The sequence below is a fragment of the Calliphora vicina genome, chromosome 4 (assembly GCF_958450345.1).
Source record: "Calliphora vicina chromosome 4, idCalVici1.1, whole genome shotgun sequence".
NCBI classification, from domain to species: Eukaryota; Metazoa; Arthropoda; class Insecta; order Diptera; family Calliphoridae; genus Calliphora; species Calliphora vicina.
The window spans coordinates 57,293,718-57,312,645 of NC_088783.1; the positions used below are offsets into that span (position 1 = coordinate 57,293,718).

Below are 18,928 nucleotides of genomic sequence, written 5' to 3' on the forward strand. Positions count from 1 at the left end.
AAGAAGATGATTAATTCTTTAATTGGTTTAATACATCATCGCTGTGAAGCAATAATAAAAAACATTTCCACGACAGCCGGTTCTACACACCGGAATAACCCGAGTTCACTGGTCCAAGGGCTGTCAAATCAGCAATCACTGTTGCTACAATAACAACAACAAAAACGTTAGTGTACATTGTTTTATATTCTTCAGGAAAACAATCAAGTTCTTTCATGAAATCTGGTTTTCTACAATAAATCTCAATAAAGACTAAAAATATGTTTATTTAAAAGACATTTCAAAGACCTTTCCAATGACCATGGAAATTCTAACCAACAGGTTTTTTTCACTAAATTGCGGAAAATGCGAAATGTTGTATTATTACTCTAAAGTTTATCTGAAGGCTTAAAATTGGGGTGAGGCGAAGTTCGCCGGGTCCGCTTGTTATTTATAAAACTTATACAAATTAAAAATTAATTGACAAAGATTTAATTCCCAAAAAAACTCTTTTCAATCTTTATTTTAAAGCAGATTTGAACACAGGCGGACATAGCCTAAAAATTGTTACAAAAATTATATTTGCATTCAAGTCAAATTCCAACAAAATGATCAAGTTCTTTAATTTTTACATTTTTAATGCTTATTTGGAATTTAATATTAACATTGTAAGTAGTATGTCTAATTGGAAAAAATCTTAAATAGGTACTTTATAACTTTGTAAATATGCATCTAATTGGAAGGATTCTCTATCTCTGTGATGATAAATATTTTTTAATTATATTAACAAAACAGAAATAATAAACACTTTTTTACATACCTTCTTTTTATTTCAATGATCCAAAAAAATATTAATTTAGTTTATTTACACTGTTTGCTGTTCCTGTTTTTTTTGTTGGGTGGCGGGCTTTTTTAATTTATCAATTTCTGGTGGGTTATGGAGAGGGACTTACAATTGCAATTTCAAAATTTGTTGTTATTTGTTTGCTTTTTGTTTATGTTTTGTAACTTTTAATCAATAATTTAATTCTGATTTACACATATTAAAATTGCAATCACTATCAATCAATCACCTTTTTATTTTATTGAATCATTCATACACAAACCAATTTGTCATTTCTTTTCACAAACAATAGGTATTTTCTTTTCACAAAAAACTCTTAACTTTATGTTTAATTATTTGCAATATAATTTTTCTTTCTAGATTTTTGATTTGTTACTTTTTTTAGCTTGTTATTGTTAATTTTTAATAATTTTTATTAATTTTTACCGAGCGAGCTTTTTTCTTTCACACACTTTTTACACACTTGCTGCAACCGACGACAACGACCGACCACGACAGCGAAGAAATTAAAATAAACAAAACAAACAGAACAAAACAAAACACAAGATATAAACTTGCCAGATTTGTCTGAAATGTTTGCCGATTATTTAATTACAAACCAAATCTCTAGCTTGAACGAGATTTAATGTACATACAATAAAATTTATTGTTTTATTTTCTTTACAAATGTCATTTTTTCAGAACATTTTTACAGTTTATTAATACACAGAAACAAATACACTATTGTTACGGTTTTACCTTATAAACAGTGGTTTATTTCCTTTAAATAAACAGTATTCTTTAAATTGCAAATAAAGTTGACCAGAGGGGCTACTGCGTAACTCAATCCGACTAATCGTATTAGGGAGTAACACCCCAGTAGTTTAAAAGTTTATAACAACTCTTTATTTATTAAAATCTACACAACCGTTTTAATAGTCAAAGGAGCCAATTTTAGTCGTGGTCAGTGAATGAATTAAGAAACTGACCACACCCCAGAGTGATAAATACAAAAATTCTGATGTATGCATACAATGCATTTATTACATAAACCGTTATTTTGAATTACCAATAACTGTCTAATTGCACTGCTTTCGCATGTGAACTGTTATATCGACTCAACCAAAAACTGTGGTATCGACATATTTTTATGTAGAAACGACTATAATTATGTTAAATGAACACGTCATACATACAAAAAATATCAGGCAACTTCAATATCAGGCGGTCAGTTTGTTTACATATATTTTTGATTTTGTGAAAGAATTTATTTAACATTTTTGTAAAATTGTAATTAATCCAAGTAAAACCATAAATAATGTCAGTAACAATGGATAATATACCAATATTAATAGACACAGAAGCCGAAACTAGCATGGAACAAGATGCTGAAGAAAAAATACAGGCGAAAGTTAACAATGCCACCGTTCATAATGGCACCAAAAGTCTATTCAATATAACATTTGATAATTGTAAGTTAAATAAAAGTATTTTTAAAACAATAGTAATAATTTAATTATTAATGCAACCAACAGTCGATGAGCAGAAAAATGAAAGTGAACAATTTAAAGAGTATGTGTTGTGTTTAAGCAAACAATAATTTAGAATTATTAAACATTTTATTGTATCTTTCCAGCTATGAAAGTCGTCTGCATCAGGAAATGAAAGATTGGAAATCTGTTTTATATAATGCCTACAAGGATTTGAAACAATCAAAACAAAAGCATCCAGTGGTAGATAAAACCATACTGCCGCCGGAAAAACTCGAATATTTGGAAAAGGCTGATTGTTTGCAAAATTTCATTAGAGAATCTATTGAGTTTAGACAACAGGCTTTACTGTTTTTAGAATATGACTATGCGGAATTCATGGAAATGAGGGAGAATCTGGAGACTCTTTGTGAACATAAATTGGATTTAATAAAAGCTAATAAGATAGCCGAAAATTTGGCAAATGTTAATAGAATAAAACCATAAATTAATATCAGAGACGGCATTTTATGTAAACATTTTGAAACAATAATTAATAAGAAAACTAATATAAAATGATTGTATGCAATTAAATAGTATTTACTCTTCTAAAACAGAGTTATTTATAAAACCTAACGTATATGAAAAATATTATTATTTTTGTATCATTCTTTGCCCCAGGCAGCTAAATATTTCATTAAATCAGTTAAGCTTTCAAAATCAGTACGGCTAGTGGGTGGTTCATTGCTGCTAATTTTTGGCAAACTATTGCCCATTTTTAAGCGAAACTCTTCCATCTGCAAAATTTATTTTTATAAATTTTAATAAAATCAAATTGTTTTTTGTATAGCACCCAAGACACTTACATTTCTAGCACCCGACAGCTTCCAAACGCCAAAACAAAAAGCTCCCGTACCCAGCACGGCATATAAGGTGCCCCAACCTAAGGCTCTCATTGCTAAAGCTGAACCCTCGTCCAGTAGTATAAGTGATTTGGTGCCGCCCTTTTCAATTAGTTTCGATTCAGACTTTTTTGCGTTTCCTAGGGTACGTGAAAATCCAAATAGTGCCGATATGCCTCCTACTAAACCTAAAAATGCGGCCGCTACAAATTCGAAAATGTTTTATAATCTTTCGTTTCTTCTTTAATTTATAGTAAAAAATGTGTATGCTGTTTTTCTTTTCATACCTTGTATTCTGTATTTTTTGTCATCACTTATGGTTTCTTTGGGTTCACTCATCTTTCTTTATTTGTTATTGTTTTTTATCTGTCTTTTTTTATTTAAAAATATTTCCTTTATTTTATTTTTTTACTATTTACATTTTTTTTTTATTTTTGTAAGCAAAATGTCATTGAATGAACCTTTACAAGAGTGGTGTGGTGGGGTGTGTTCAACGAATTAAGAAAAACATATGTTTATTGTAAATAGTACAGTGGGGTAAATGAGATGAAATGAAGTCTTAACTATATTTTATGGGCAGCACTCCCAATGTCTTTCAATGCCTAATATATAAATATAATTTTTCTTCGTTGGTCCATAGTTTCCCAGGAAGCAAGAATGTTTTCATATTTTTTTCTGTTGATATGCATATTTTACCAGTATTGCTTGCTTTCGGCCAGGTACATGGAATTTAAACACTTTCTCTATATGTATTAAAATTTTCAGAAGCACAATGTTAATAAATTACTATATAAAATTAATTTTGAAATTGTTTGGATTATGACTTTGCGTCCATAAAATTGGCGATATGTAGGCTGCGCAATGATTGCTCTATTTATTGCTTGAGCAATTATTTCGATGCTATAAGCTGTCAGTTAAGTTGTCATTAATGTAAAATTTCATCTTTCATTGATTCGGTGTAATTAATTCAATTTATTTAAGTACTAAAAGTAAAAAAACAAAGTAATGAGTTGGAGAATTCCTTCAACACAAAACATAAGCAAAATACACCTTTGTTTTTCATACAATTTCTCGCATTGAAAATTTTGTATTTGTGACGAACGTTTGCTCAGTGTGGACCGGGACTTAGCAATACAAATTGGTACGTGGAGACAACGGTTATCATATTGATTTATGACTTCAGATTTTTTTTTATTTTTTCTTTTTTATGATCCACTGTATATGACAACTATTGGGCATGTTCAGTGAAGTACTGAAAAACCAAAACAAAAGACAGCTGATCTTGACATTGTAAATAATTCAGATTTGCTAGGTTAGTTTTGCGATAACGAAAAAAAAAACAATAGAAAAATGTCGAAAATAATATTGAACGCAATTAAAAATTCACGTAATATTAGCAATAATATTAATAAAATAACTAGCAGGTAATAATTCCACACACAATACTCACTTAAAGAAACTAATGATTTTTTTCTATGGACAGCAATGTTGTTACAAAACGTTACTTAATGCAGAATATCTGGAGTAATACAACACAGCATACAGCTAAGTTATTGGATTCGCCTAAAAATGTGGGAATTTTACAAAATATCCAAAGATCTATGTTTATACAAACACAAGATACCCCAAATCCAGACAGTTTGAAATTTTTACCGGGTGTCGAGGTGTTGGGTAAGGGAAGTACCTATGATTTTCCTTCTGTATCGGCGGCCTACTGCAGTCCCTTGGGTAGGTGGTGAAATTGTATTACTTTGTTGTTTCAATATTATTGATTGGTTTGTTCTTTCCTGCACTAGCTAAACTTTTGTTTCGGATTGAGGGTGTGCGTGCTGTATTTTTTGGAGCTGATTTTATCACTATTTCCAAGCAAGAGGATGCTGAATGGGGTGTTATAAAACCTGAAGTTTTTGCTGTTGTTATGGATTTCTTTGCTAGTGGCTTGCCTATTTTAAATGAAGCCAAACCAAATACCGATACACAAATTGAAGATGACGATGATGATGTTGTCATGATGATAAAAGAACTATTGGACAGTCGTATACGACCCACCGTACAGGAAGATGGTGGCGATATTATATTCATGGGCTATGAGGAAGGCATTGTAAAGTTGAAAATGCAAGGCTCTTGTTCGTCTTGCCCCAGTTCAATTGTCACCTTAAAGAATGGTGTAGAAAATATGCTACAGTTTTATATCCCTGAAGTTCAGGGTGTCGAACAAGTATTCGATGAGGTGGACAAAATTATTGATAAGGAATTTGACAAGTTTGAAAAAAATCTAAAGGTTAAAGAGGAAACTGTTGGCGCAACTGAAACCAAACAATAGAATGTTTAAGAATTATTATTAAATTGTTGTTATATAAGATAATGGTAGCAAAATAAAATAAATGTTATAGATTTATTTGTTTTTATTCTTGAAGGCATAAATTAGACTTTCCCTCCAATGTCACAGAATTCCATGCTGATCGAAAGAGGAATTAATTTTGAAGTTTGCTTCTTTCAGAAAAAGTAAAACCTAATCTTTTTTCGGAATGAATACCCTTTCAGTTTTCTAAGTAGAATTGATTCCGTAGTTATTAATCAGACCGATTTTGTTTTAGCTCCTTCAGATTCCTTTTGATTTTGTCAATTCCCAATATCTATATAGGTATATAAAAATGAAATGGTCCATGTATGTAATGGCATCACGTGAGAACGGCTGGAGCGATTTGGCAGATTTTTTTTTTTATTCGATTCGAAATTTTCAGGAGATGGTTTGTAAAGAAAAAAAATTCCTGGTAAATTCGGAAATTTGTTGAGTCCAGTCAACTGTAATAAAAAAGCTCCCTAAAGTATGCAGTACAAATTTAGATATTTTATTTGCAAATAAATAAGAACAGGTAGGTGCATGTGGATTGGAGAACCTTGAAGAACTAACATAAGTAAATGCTACCGGGCGAAGCCGGGGCGGCCAACTAGTAGTTTATAATTTCCAAATGTAGTTTGGCAATGTTTTATCATATATTCATTCATATATTAAAACAAGTCAAGTTTTTGGCAAACAAATTATTTAAAAATACCTATGAGAAAAGTGGGTTCATTCCGAAAAAATTTGTTGTTTTAATTTTTCTAAACCAAACCAAATGAAATGAATTCTATGAAATGACAATTGGATTTTACTCGGCCAATGATTGTCAACTCAGAGACAACTGATTCAACCGAAAGATTTTCCCCAGGAAAGAACTCTCGAAAACAGTGGAACTGTTACAACAACAATCTAGGGCCATATTTATATACTAAATATATAATTGTATATTTGATTGATTAGGAACAATTTAGGTGTTACAATGCTTACTCAATGATTTTTACATTTGCAGTTGTTCCGTCATCTTTTTATATTTTGATTAGAAAATTAAAATTGGCCACTAACTGTAGTTTTATAAAACATCTGGTAATATCTTTCCAGTAATGAAAACTTTCCGGCTGCTTTTAGCTGCTCAAAACGCTAAAAATATCTTTTAGTCCGAAATTAAAAAAACACGCAAATGAAGCACATTTTACAATTTTCTTTAACAGTTTTTTTCTTATTTTGTTTAATATGGCAATTTATTCTGGCAGTGTTACCACTAGGCAAATATTACTACTAAAATTCTATGTCTCCACGTAGCAATATAATTGTCATATTTGATTGCGTTCATAAAATTTGCGATGTTGATAAGTAACACTATGTCTCCACACAGCAATTTTTATTGCTACACACAAGCAATAACGTCGGCAGAACAACAGCACAGCGATTGCTTTAGGTGGAGAAAACGTTCGTCACAAATATAAAATTTTCAACGCGAGACGTTCTATAAAAAACTGATGTGTATTTTGGGTATATTTTGTGTTGAATGATTTTTTTCACTAATTTCTTTATTTTATTACTTTTGGTACTTAAATAAATTAAATATGTATGAATTAATCGCACTGAATCATAGAAAGAAGACATTTTACATTAATGACAACTGTACCGACAGCTTATTGCTTAGCAATAATTGCTTAGGCAATCAGTAATGCAATCATTGCGCAATAGATTGCTACATATGGCAATTTGCGGTCTACACTCGCAAATTTCATTGACGCATTCAAATTTGACAATTGCAGCAATAAATATTGCTACGTGGAGACCTAGGTTAACAATCCATTGTGCAATGATTGCTCTACTGATTTGCTTGAGCAATTATTGCTAAGCAATAAGTTCAGTTCTTCTTTCTATGATTCGATGTGATTAATTAACACATTTAATTTATTTATGTACCAAAAGTAAGAAAACAAAGAAATTAGTGGAAAAAAATTTGTAAAGCAATCGCCAATCGCTGTGCTGTTGTTCTGCCGACATTTTTTTGTGCTTAGCAATGAAAATTGCTACTTGTCGTAGAATCGCACTCACATTATAATTAATTATCTATGAACTAAATCTAGCAGCAAATGTGCTAAATTGGCAACACTGAACAAATCGCTAGAATTCCAACAAATCGCTAAAATACTTTTCTACCCGCTTAATTGCTTTCATAATCGATAAATTTAACGAGAAAATAGCTAAATTTCCATCACTGCAAATCAGCCATTTTATTTTAGTTTGGTTTGGAAAAGCCAACGTCGTTCCTCGCTTTGCTGCAAATATTTTTTAAATAAATTAGTATTAATATTATTAATTTATTTAATATTAGTAGATATACATATATTAGTAGCAACTTAATATATAAATATATATTTATCACGAAAAACGTAAAAGCAACACAATTACTTTTTTCGTTCAAGTAATAAAAAAGCAAGGAATAAAATACAATTTAATTAAACTACCTACGTAAGTGAAAAAAAATCGATTTTTCATTTTTTTCACACAAAGAAGTAACACGAAGACTTACCAGAAGAAAAAAAATTAGAAAGCGAGGCGGCGGCTTTGGTTAATAAAAATAAGTTGAATAAAATAAAACTTTTAACTGGAACTTAAATAGATTCTAATAAAAAGTTTTTAAGCATCATCTTATTCTTAAAACTCTGTTTAAATATATAAAAACAGCAAAGTTAGGTAAGTTCATACATATTTCATCATTTTCAATAGTTTTTTTTTTTGCTAAAAAACGAAACGAAAAAAAAACTTGTGTGTATAGACATAAAAGGGTTGCCAAAGTTCTTGTGAAATTAGTGTAAAATGGGGTTGTTTTGTTAATTGAAAAAAAAACCAAAGTGAAGGGAATTACCACATGTTTAAAGTGTAAAATTGAGAAAAATCTGAAATGTTGGCAATTCTTGTTAAATATGTGCATGTTAAATTATCTGATGGAAATTTATTTATTAATTAGTTTTTTTTTTAAAGACTAGCTTTAAGTTGAATTGTAATATTACTCGGTGTTTGAGTGTTGCATAAAATTTTTGTTTGCCGATAAAATATGTCAACTAAACGACCGACCGAAGCCGAAGAATAATAATCGATAACATTTGCGCACTTATCCGTAGACAAAGGTTTTTGTGAAATTCATCCATCGTATACAGCATTTTTTTTTGTTAGTGCATGCAGTTAAGTTTTTTTTAAAGTAAAAAGAAAAGGTATTTTTCAAAAATTTAAACAAAATCTTAATTTTGTTTAAATGCATGGTTTTAGTACAGCATTTGTGTGTTTTAAGCAAAATAAATTTAATTTAATAATAGAAGTTGAAATTATACAGACAAATTTGGAGACAAAAATTAACACTCATTATTAGTCACTTATACCGAAACTAGTTTAATAGTGTGACGATTTTTTTTTCTTTGCCAAAGTTTTCCTTCTGCTCGGTACAATTTTTAAATCAAGGTCTTTTTTCAATTTCGTATCAAACTTCATCATTTGACCTAATTCATTTTCCAGCAAGTACTTTTAATATTTAGTAATAGTAAATTAAAAGATCTACATTTAGGAGAACATGGTGGAAGAGTAATACCAACATTTGGAACTTATAGTAAGTTGTGCTTTATGAAATAAAAATTAGATGACTTGTTTTAAATAAAAATTTAATATTGGCTGTCCTGTGGTCGAAAAATATTTACTTATACTAATATGTACCTATCAAACTTTTATCAGTAAAAAATTAATATAATAAATCGTGGAAAAATGATGAAAATCTGGTCGCCACTCCGGATTGTTACCAAATTTTTACCTGAGGAACATCTTTTTATTATGAACAGTCTATGCTTCAGGCATTAATTGAATGTATCTTATGTCATATTTACTTTCTTATTCGCGAGTTATGGGTCATGTTTTATACGAAGCCGGTGTTTGACATACCATAGAGTTCAAAACATTTCAGTTTTCGACATACCATAGAGTTCAAAATCCTGGCCATAAAAAAAAATAGTTTATGCGAAGCCCGTATTCGATATACCACATAGTTTAAAATTGTTTCGTCCGGCAGTAACTCTGCAATAAAAAATAACTATTTTATGCGAATCCGGTATTTGATATACCATAGAGTTTAAAACCCTTCCTCTCGGCTTTTTCATGTGAAACCGCATTTCGATTACAGTAATTTTTTGAAGTAAAATAGATTAGAAAAAATCTATGTATGTGTCAATAATTTAATTCCATTTAATTCGACAGAATAATTTTCCGTTAGTCGTGTAAAAAAAGTAGAATGTTTCAAAACCTATTCTCATTATGCAAGATTATAAGAACTGATAAACCGATCGATATCATAAATTTATACCCACATTTTTAATTTATATCCAAAATAATTTCTGAAAACAATAATAATCCATCATCTTTTGCATTTTTAAAATTCTTTAGAAATCCTATAAGATACAAGCAACTATAATAAAAGCTTGTAAAAAAGATATTTGTTTGTAAGAATATTTGTATATCAAACACATCATTATCATGTATCCCAATGGTTATACTGCAACGGCCCCAGGTGTCGGCACCCCAAATGCCAATTACGCTAATGGCAATATAAACAATGCGCCACGCGGTGATCGCCCACAATATCAACGCTCGACAAGTGGAGGAGCTGGAAATGGAGGTGCAACCTATGGAGCACCCAATAATATGGGTGGTGGTTATGGTGGTAATCCCCAGACTGCTGCCTATGGTGGTGGTTATCGCAATAACTTTAATCCCATGATGGCTAATGGAGCTCAAAGTTTTTATAACAATTCCGCTGGCGGCTACAAGCCTCGTGGCAACAATCCCAACTTTGTGCCACGTTATCAGAAGCCACAGAATGGCAATGGTGGCTATCAGTCGAATAATTCGTATAAGCCAGCCATCAATTTGGGTTCCCTGTCGAAGGAAGAACGTGCTGAGTTACAACGTGAAAAGGCCAAAAATCCCGGTCGTACTTTATGCAAACCAGAATGGGTTGACTTGCAGCCATTCAAGAAGAATTTTTACATTCCCCATCCTAATACTTTGAACATGAGCGAACAAGAAGTTTCGGATATGCGTGCTGATTTGCAAATCACTGTGTCCGGCAATGAAATTCCCCATCCAATTGGTTCATTTGAAGAATGCACCTTGCCCGAGTACACAATTGAGGAAATGAAACGTCAAGGTTTCACTAAACCCACAGCCATTCAAGCTCAAGGCTGGCCCATTGCTTTGTCGGGTCGCGATTTGGTTGGCATTGCCCAGACTGGTTCGGGTAAGACGTTGGCCTATATGTTACCAGCTATGGTGCATATTGCCAATCAGCCACCACTACAACGCGGCGATGGACCTATTGCATTGGTCTTGGCACCCACTCGCGAATTGGCTCAACAAATTCAATCGGTGGTCCGTGATTATGGTCATTTGTGCAAACCCGAGATACGTCATACTTGCATCTTTGGTGGTTCCTCGAAAGTACCACAGGCTCGCGATTTAGATCGTGGTGTTGAGGTGATTATTGCCACACCCGGACGTTTGATTGATTTCCTCGAAAATCGTACCACTAATCTACAACGTTGTACTTATTTGGTCTTGGATGAGGCCGATCGTATGTTGGATATGGGCTTTGAACCCCAAATTCGTAAGATCATTGAACAAATTCGTCCCGACCGTCAAGTCGTCATGTGGTCTGCCACTTGGCCTAAAGAAGTACAAGCTTTAGCTGGCGATTTCCTCAACGATTACATACAAATTAATATCGGCTCCATGAATCTGTCGGCCAATCATAACATTCGTCAAATTGTCGAAATCTGTCAGGAGAATGAGAAACCACAATTGGTGGTGAAGCTGTTGAATGAGATTTTGCCTAATCAAAATAATGCCGCCAACAATAATAATAAGATTATTATATTCGTGGAGACGAAAATCAAAGTAAGTAAAAACCTGTATTTTTTTTATTTTTAATATTTATAAAGATTTTGGTAAGAATTGTGAGGCTACAAAATTAATAATTTTAATACCTATCGAATCTTAAATTTTCTTATTTCAATACTATCCATTTTAAAAATCCTTCCATCTTTAATATTGATAAAGAAGTGATAATTTTACTAAGAGTGCTTAAAATGTTTAGATGTTTCATGAATTCTGAGAATGTTCTCATGTTGTATAGAATTTGCATCTTTTTATACTCATCAAAAAACATCCAAAATAAGTTTTTACCAAAAAAAAATATTAGTTTACCAAAATTTTTTCAACAAATATTTTTGTAATAAAATATTTTTCAGTTCTTATCTTAAAATATACTTTGGTGAAGGGTTTTTTGTGTTTACAATTACTAAAATTCTCATTTCGATAAGACGAATGTTTGCTTATTTTTCATGCAATATCATTCACTTGAAACTGATATCTTAAAAGTCGTACAAGTGACGTTATAAATCTTGACGTTGATTCTTTCAAAGAGTATCTATACAAAATAGTGAACAAAGTATCTAATTAATAATTCTTGTATTTTTTCTTTGCTTGTTTTTCTTTTTAGGTTGAAGAAATATTGCAAATTATCCGCAGCGAAGGCTACACAGCCACCTCTATACATGGTGATAAAACCCAAGCAGAACGCGATTCAGTATTGAAAGATTTCCGCAATGGTAAATCCAATATATTGATTGCAACCGATGTGGCTTCGCGTGGTCTCGACGTGGAAGACTTGCAATATGTCATCAATTATGATTATCCCAATTCGTCGGAAAATTACGTTCATCGTATTGGACGTACTGGACGTTGCCAACAATTGGGCACAGCCTATACATTCTTTACGCCCGACAATGCCAAACAGTCTAGAGAATTGATATCGGTGTTGGAGGAAGCTGGACAACAGCCCTCTCAGGCTCTCTTGGATATGGCGCGTTCTATGGGCGGTGGCGGCAACAACCGCAATAACAACAACAAACGTTGGCAGACACCCAATCAGGGTAATCAACAGCAACAACAGCGCAACAATCCTTTGAATTATCAAGCAAATGGAGGCCAAAGTGGTGGTTACACACCCAAACCCCAATATCAACAATACAATGCCAACAATGCTGGCGGTGGATATCAACAACAGCAGCAGCAGAATGGTGGTGGCAAACCAGGCGGCATGGGCAACTGGAATAACCGCAACAATGGACAATTCAACAATGGCGGTGCTAGCCAGGATGGTGGCAGACCCTATCGTCCTCGTGCTCCCTTCAATGCTGGTGGTGGTAGTGGTCCACGTCCCATGATGGGTGGCTATGTGGCCCATCCTCATATGGCACAACATATGCAACAGCAGGCTGGCGGTTACATGGCACCCCAGCAATATCGCCCACGTGGCCAATACATGCAACCCAATGGCAACACACCACGTTTCCAACAGTATCAAAAACGTGACTATCAACAACAGAATGGACAAAATGCTGCCGGGCAATACAATAAACAAATGATGGATCAGAATAGCCCACAAGATGCTACTTCCCTAGCAGCTCAGCAACAACAACAAATCAGTGTAGCTGCCAACATTGCAGCTGCCGTAGCTGCTGCTGGCGGCCAGGTAGGAGGTCCCGCTGAATATCCCAATGTTTCTACACCACCAGCTGGAGCTTTATATGCTGCACCAGCTCAATCGCCACCAGCTACCGGTGCTCCCACATATATGTATGATGCCAGTGGCATGTTAGCCGCTGCAGCAGCAGCTGCCGGTAATCCCTATGCCACTGGTCAATATGGACCACCACCAACTGCTTACTACGCCGCTCATCCCCATCAGTTTGCGGCAGCACCCAATGGTGGTGTGGCCACTAACGCCAATGGAGCCACCCAGGGCGCCGAATTAATTGCCCAACCCCAGCAGCAGTAAATTGTTGTTGTTGAAATACACGAAAAAAAGGTACATTTTTCAAATTCCCTCATATATACAATATATATATTTTTTTTGCAAACAAAAATAAATATTATTAATATTAATAATTAATCAATTATAACTATAAAAAACATAATTTTAAAAAAATATCAATTAATCACACACTCTACTAATGGAAAAAACGAAAAAAAAACTGATTTCTTTTTCTCCAAAAAACAACAAAACAAACAAAACGAATTGATGTAAAAAAATACATTTTTAAACTTTTTTTCATACAAAAAATGAATGATGTTAAAGATCCAAAAGATCCTAAAGGAAAAAAGAGTTTGAAAATAAATTTAAAAAGGAGTTTACCCCCACAATTTAAACCAAGAAAAGAGAACAGCATTTATTTAAAAAAAGACATCTTTAAAGAGATGCTGGTCATCTAAGAAAAACAAAACAAACTCCCTAAAAATTAACATAAAACGAAAAACGAAACAAATCAACATTTCCCCTATTTTTTTTGTTTTCTCTCTATACTTTTAAAAAAACATTTAAAAAAGGAAATATTTTTTTTTTATATAAAAAATTTCTATTATTATTAATTTGTTTTGAAAACAACAAGGTGTTTTAACAGAGCAGAGCTTGTTATAAACGAATTGAATTGAAAAACGTAACGATTTTTTAAACCTTGTGTAAGAATGAACATAAATTAATGATAATAATTATAACAATAGTAATAAATAACAAATAATTAATGAATGAAAACGGAAACAAAAGAAAAATTATAATTTTGAAAAACAAAAGTGAACTATTTTTTTTATTATTAATTTAATTTTATTATATTAATTACATTATTTTTTGTTTTAATTTAAAAAATAAATTATTTTTAATTTTACAATGAGTAACAACAAAGAAAAAAAAAACAAATACACAATACAAATCAATACAAGTTTATAAAATTAATTTGATTTAAAAATTAATTAATGAGCAACAAAACTTAACTTTTTTTTTGCATTTAAGTATTAAATAATTTTTGTTGTTTTTTTAAATACAAAATGAAAAGCTAAACATTTTTTTTTTTACAAAATTAAATTAATTAATTGATTGATGCAAATGCATTAAATTAATTAACTTGCCAAAGCCGCCGCCGCAGCCGCCTTTTTGTCATTATTATATGTGTGTGTTATATATATATATAATTTTTGTGTTTGAGATTAAAATTAAATTATAAATCAAACAATTTATAAAATTAAAAAAGATATATAAAGAAGAATGAATGAAAATGAAACCATTTTGAAAGAATTAAATGGTAAACAAATTAAATTAAAAATACATACATACAATGCGCCACATTCATCCATACAAATAAAATGAGATCAATTTTCTTACTTTCTTTGCTAAAATTTCTTAATAACAACAACAACAACGAAAGTGAAGAGAGTAAATTATATCTAAGGTTAGAGCGGTGAAACTAAATTTTATACAGATTTTTAGAATTTTCAATCTTTGTTGTATTGAAAAGAAAATAATTTTCTTGTTTTAAAGAATTTTTTTTTTTGTAATTGAATTTTATTAAGAAAAATACAAGATATTCTTTGTAAAACATTTTAAAAAAATCTATAATAAATTTAAAAATGGGAGAAAGGCTATGACTATTTCAGATTTGTCTACTTTGATTATAAAGAATTTTAACAAAGATGTTATTTAAATTTCTAGAGTTTTGATAATTTTCAAAATCTTAACAATTTTGCTAAAGTTTTTTTTACGAATTTCGATAATTTAAAAGTATTTAGGCATGAATCAATGTTTAAGTAATTTACAAAACGAAAACATCACACTTTTTTATTCTTTTTCAAAATCGATTTCCACCCCCCATCAATTTCATAACGACACTTTAGTAAAATTATTTTTCTCACTCAAAGGCTTAACAACAAGTGCCTTGAGATGCGTTGAACTTTTGTAATTTATCATATTTAAAAATTTAAATGCAACTGCAGATCATTTTGTTATGGTTTCTTCCAAAAATGTTAAAAATCTCAATGACATTCCTTAAAAAAATAGTTATTTGTTTAGAAAAGAAATTGTTTGTGTTACAGAATAAAAAACATTTCTTCAACAAAATTAAAAAACTTGATGAATTTATTGAAAACATTCTTACAAAATCTATCTATATGTGCTGAAAAATTTGTATTTAAGTTTCACTGCCTGCCTTTTCGAATTAAGAAAACAACAATCTCCAACTACTTACTATACACACATTATTTCAACTGAAAAATTTAACAAAATATATTATTTTTTTTAATTAAATCAAAATCAAACCAAAATGAAAAATAAGAATCCTTTTATATGTGTGTTGTGTTTCAAAAAATAACTAAATAAAAGAAAAATTAGGCGCGCATCAAAATTTTTTTAAAACTTATTCAATTATTCATACAAAATTATTTGAAAAAATAAAAAAATCAACTGAATATCAATTGAGTTTTTAAAAAATAAAAGTATTTTTAAGAACCTGCTGTATTCAAATGTCCCCGTTTAGGTCTCCCAAACATTTAAAAAACGCCAATAACGAACAATTTTTTTCAATATCGTGAATTTGGCTGTAGTAATTAATGTTTGTTTCTCTAAACCTCAAACGTGTAGACGGACAACATGATTTTTTTTGGGATTTTTTACAAATATTTAAGTTAAATTATAAACACAACTTATATTTTCCTTTAATGCTGTTTTAAACAACAACAACAAAGTAAAAAATAAAATTTTTTTACAATTTTAATATTTATATATATAAATAAAAACCAACAAATAAACAAAGATTCGAATTTAATATTTAAATCTTAGATTTATAGCAAAAATACAAACCATTAAAAGAAATCCAAAAAAAAGAAAAGAAATAAATTGAAATTCGAAATTCGAATTATTTTTCTTTTTTTTTTTCTCCAAATTAAATAAAAATGTTTAAAATTTTTTGGTATAAACTCTATATAAATATATATAATTTTTTTGTTTTTCGACAAAAACAAAACGAAAAAAGAATTTGGTTTTTGTAAAACCTAGAACTTAACAACAACAACAAAAATACAATTAAACAAATTAACCACAACAAACAAATAATGAAGGATCTCGTATTTTTAATTATATATATATTTTTTTAATATTTACTACTATAACGAATGCTGTGAGTGTTGTTTTTGTTTTTTGTCTTAAACTTCAAAAAAGAAAAAAACAATATTTTGCATTTATTATACAAAAACAAACAAACAAATAAACTTTAAATGAAATGAAAAACAAATGAACAAAAATTGAAACAAAAACAAGCAAAGCAACTATTTAAAAACAAAGAAACAAAACAAAAATACAACAATGTGATGTGATATAGACTTAAAAACAAACAAACAAAAAATGATTTAAACAAACAAAAATACAAAACATTTTTATGGATGACATGAGGCACATTATTAATCTTTATTATAATTTTTAGTTTATTTAAAATAAATTTTCTTTTTTTTTGTACTAACTTTTTTGAAATAAATAATAATTCATTTACAATTATTATTTATTAAAATAATTTCCCATATCTTTGTTTGTAAACTCAAAAAAGAAAAAAAAGCCCACAAAAAGTACGCTATTTTTTAAAACAACTTGAAAAAAAAACGGTAACAAAACAAAAGTACCCAAACATTTTTGTTTTTTTTTTTTTTTTAAATACTTAATGAAAAAAAAACAAATATTGTATCGTATGTAAACCATAGCAAATTTAAATATAAAAACCTAAAACAACTACAAAAATATATATGTGATAATATTACATAATTCCAAAAAATATTTAAATTTAAAAGCAAACTAAAAGCATTAATAATGAAATTAAATTAATTTCCCTTAGAAAAAAATTGGTAAACATAAAAATTTATTTATTTTTTTTTAAATTTTTCTAAACAAGGTGCTAAAAATTTTGCTTTAAAACCATATTCTGTCCTTCTCCAAAATAAAAAAAAAAAACTAACAAAAAACCTTAAGCAACTTGAAAAGACTACTTTTTTGTTTTTGTTTAAACAAATTTAATTTAATACTTACCTACATACGAATACGATATTATATATGGCAACTGAATATATATATATAAAATTTATATTTTTTTGTATTAATTGTTGTTCTCATTGATTATAATAAATTGAATTAAACATAAATCATTTAATTTTTAAAGAAAAGACATCATTACCAAAACAAATCTACAATATGTAAACTTGAAAATGTTCTCTCCAAATCATTTTTTAAATACTTAGTATCAAAACAAAAAACAACCCCACTACTTTTACTTCATTTGTTTTTGTTTAATTATAATTATTATTTAAAATTTTTTTTATTTTGTTATATTTTCTTTAAAACATCATATATATTAAACCAAATGTATTTAAAAAAAAAATCAAACAAAACTCAGCGAAAACAAAGGAAATTTTATGTTAAAAACCCTTTTAAAAGTTTTATATACATTAAAATTACTTACTATCTACATTAATAACATACATATTACATTTTATCTTTTCTTTTAAAAATATCTTTCTTTATTCTTTATATTACTCATTGTATACGCAATAATTTATAATTTGTATTACAACCACAAAACACCCGAAAAAAACCACTAAAAACTTAAAATCAATATCAAATAAAAACTGAATTTTTTGTTATTTTTTTAAAATATTTACATTTTTTGTTTTCTTTTATTTTAAGCTGATTTAAATTATTTGCAAAAACAAAACATTTAATTATTACAGCATCTGAGAGATTGACATTTTATGGCAGCATAAATCATATTCTATCTACTTTTTCACAAATCCACTTTAACCAATTTTAATTCTTACCCAGGTGAGACGGGACTTTCTCACCTGGGTAATATCAATTTGTGTTAAAATCATTCTACTTTTGGTAAACAGGCAAATTTTGTTTAATAATCGATATTTTTAAAATTATACATTTTTTATTTCCATCATGAGTGGAGGGTATATATACGATTGTCATTCCGTTTGTAATTTCCACATTTTTTATTTACGACTCCATATATTGATTCCTATGGTTCCAAGGTGGAACAAAGGGCCACAGCAAAGTTTTTCCATTATGGTCTATCCTGTGCTATCAGCTTCACTTCGGCTCAGGACTTTCCAGTTGAGTCTGTGCCAGTTTCGATTTGTCTCCACCAGGTGTTAGGGGGTCTGCCCTTCTACTGCCTTGGGGGTTCCATTCAATTGCCATCTTGGCTATGTTGTCATTGATGCGTCTGAGAACATGGCCAATCCAACTCCACTTACGATTGATGAACTGGATACGTATTGGTGTTTCACCTGCACTCTCCCACAGGTCTCTGAGATAACATTTGGGCAAATTATCTAGAGCGAATAATAAATACCTGCAAGGTTTGTAAGTCGCTAGCTGGCAAATCCAACTCCATTTATGATTGTGATCTGGATACGTATTGATGTTTCATCTGCACTTCACGCAGGTCTCGTCCGTAATCCATATTTTGCGCTTATGTTGTCTGTA

The 18,928-nt window shown here is 30.1% G+C and overlaps 4 protein-coding genes across 4 annotated transcripts; 3 read left to right on the plus strand and 1 right to left on the minus strand.

The window, feature by feature from the left end:
• The first annotated feature begins 2,057 nt into the window (after window positions 1-2,057).
• On the plus strand, window positions 2,058-2,925 carry LOC135957396 (uncharacterized). Its single transcript, XM_065508135.1, has 3 exons — window positions 2,058-2,274; window positions 2,338-2,374; window positions 2,439-2,925. Exons 1-3 carry the CDS (start codon window positions 2,121-2,123, stop codon window positions 2,776-2,778), a joined length of 531 nt encoding a protein of 176 aa, XP_065364207.1. The 5' UTR covers window positions 2,058-2,120; the 3' UTR covers window positions 2,779-2,925.
• Window positions 2,848-3,584, minus strand: LOC135957397 (transmembrane protein 242). Its single transcript, XM_065508136.1, has 3 exons — window positions 3,461-3,584; window positions 3,138-3,376; window positions 2,848-3,068 (listed from the first exon to the last, which is right to left on the minus strand). The coding sequence occupies exons 1-3, from the start codon at window positions 3,510-3,512 to the stop codon at window positions 2,937-2,939; spliced, it is 423 nt and encodes a 140-aa protein (XP_065364208.1). The 5' UTR covers window positions 3,513-3,584; the 3' UTR covers window positions 2,848-2,936.
• Window positions 3,585-4,438: 854 nt separating this feature from the next.
• On the plus strand, window positions 4,439-5,567 carry LOC135956877 (NFU1 iron-sulfur cluster scaffold homolog, mitochondrial-like). Its single transcript, XM_065507477.1, has 3 exons — window positions 4,439-4,597; window positions 4,657-4,901; window positions 4,970-5,567. The coding sequence occupies exons 1-3, from the start codon at window positions 4,524-4,526 to the stop codon at window positions 5,494-5,496; spliced, it is 846 nt and encodes a 281-aa protein (XP_065363549.1). The 5' UTR covers window positions 4,439-4,523; the 3' UTR covers window positions 5,497-5,567.
• A 2,207-nt stretch (window positions 5,568-7,774) lies between these two features.
• Window positions 7,775-18,095, plus strand: mahe (maheshvara). Its single transcript, XM_065508749.1, has 3 exons — window positions 7,775-8,223; window positions 9,955-11,463; window positions 12,068-18,095. The coding sequence occupies exons 2-3, from the start codon at window positions 10,045-10,047 to the stop codon at window positions 13,406-13,408; spliced, it is 2,760 nt and encodes a 919-aa protein (XP_065364821.1). The 5' UTR covers window positions 7,775-8,223; window positions 9,955-10,044; the 3' UTR covers window positions 13,409-18,095.
• The last annotated feature ends 833 nt before the right edge of the window (window positions 18,096-18,928 follow it).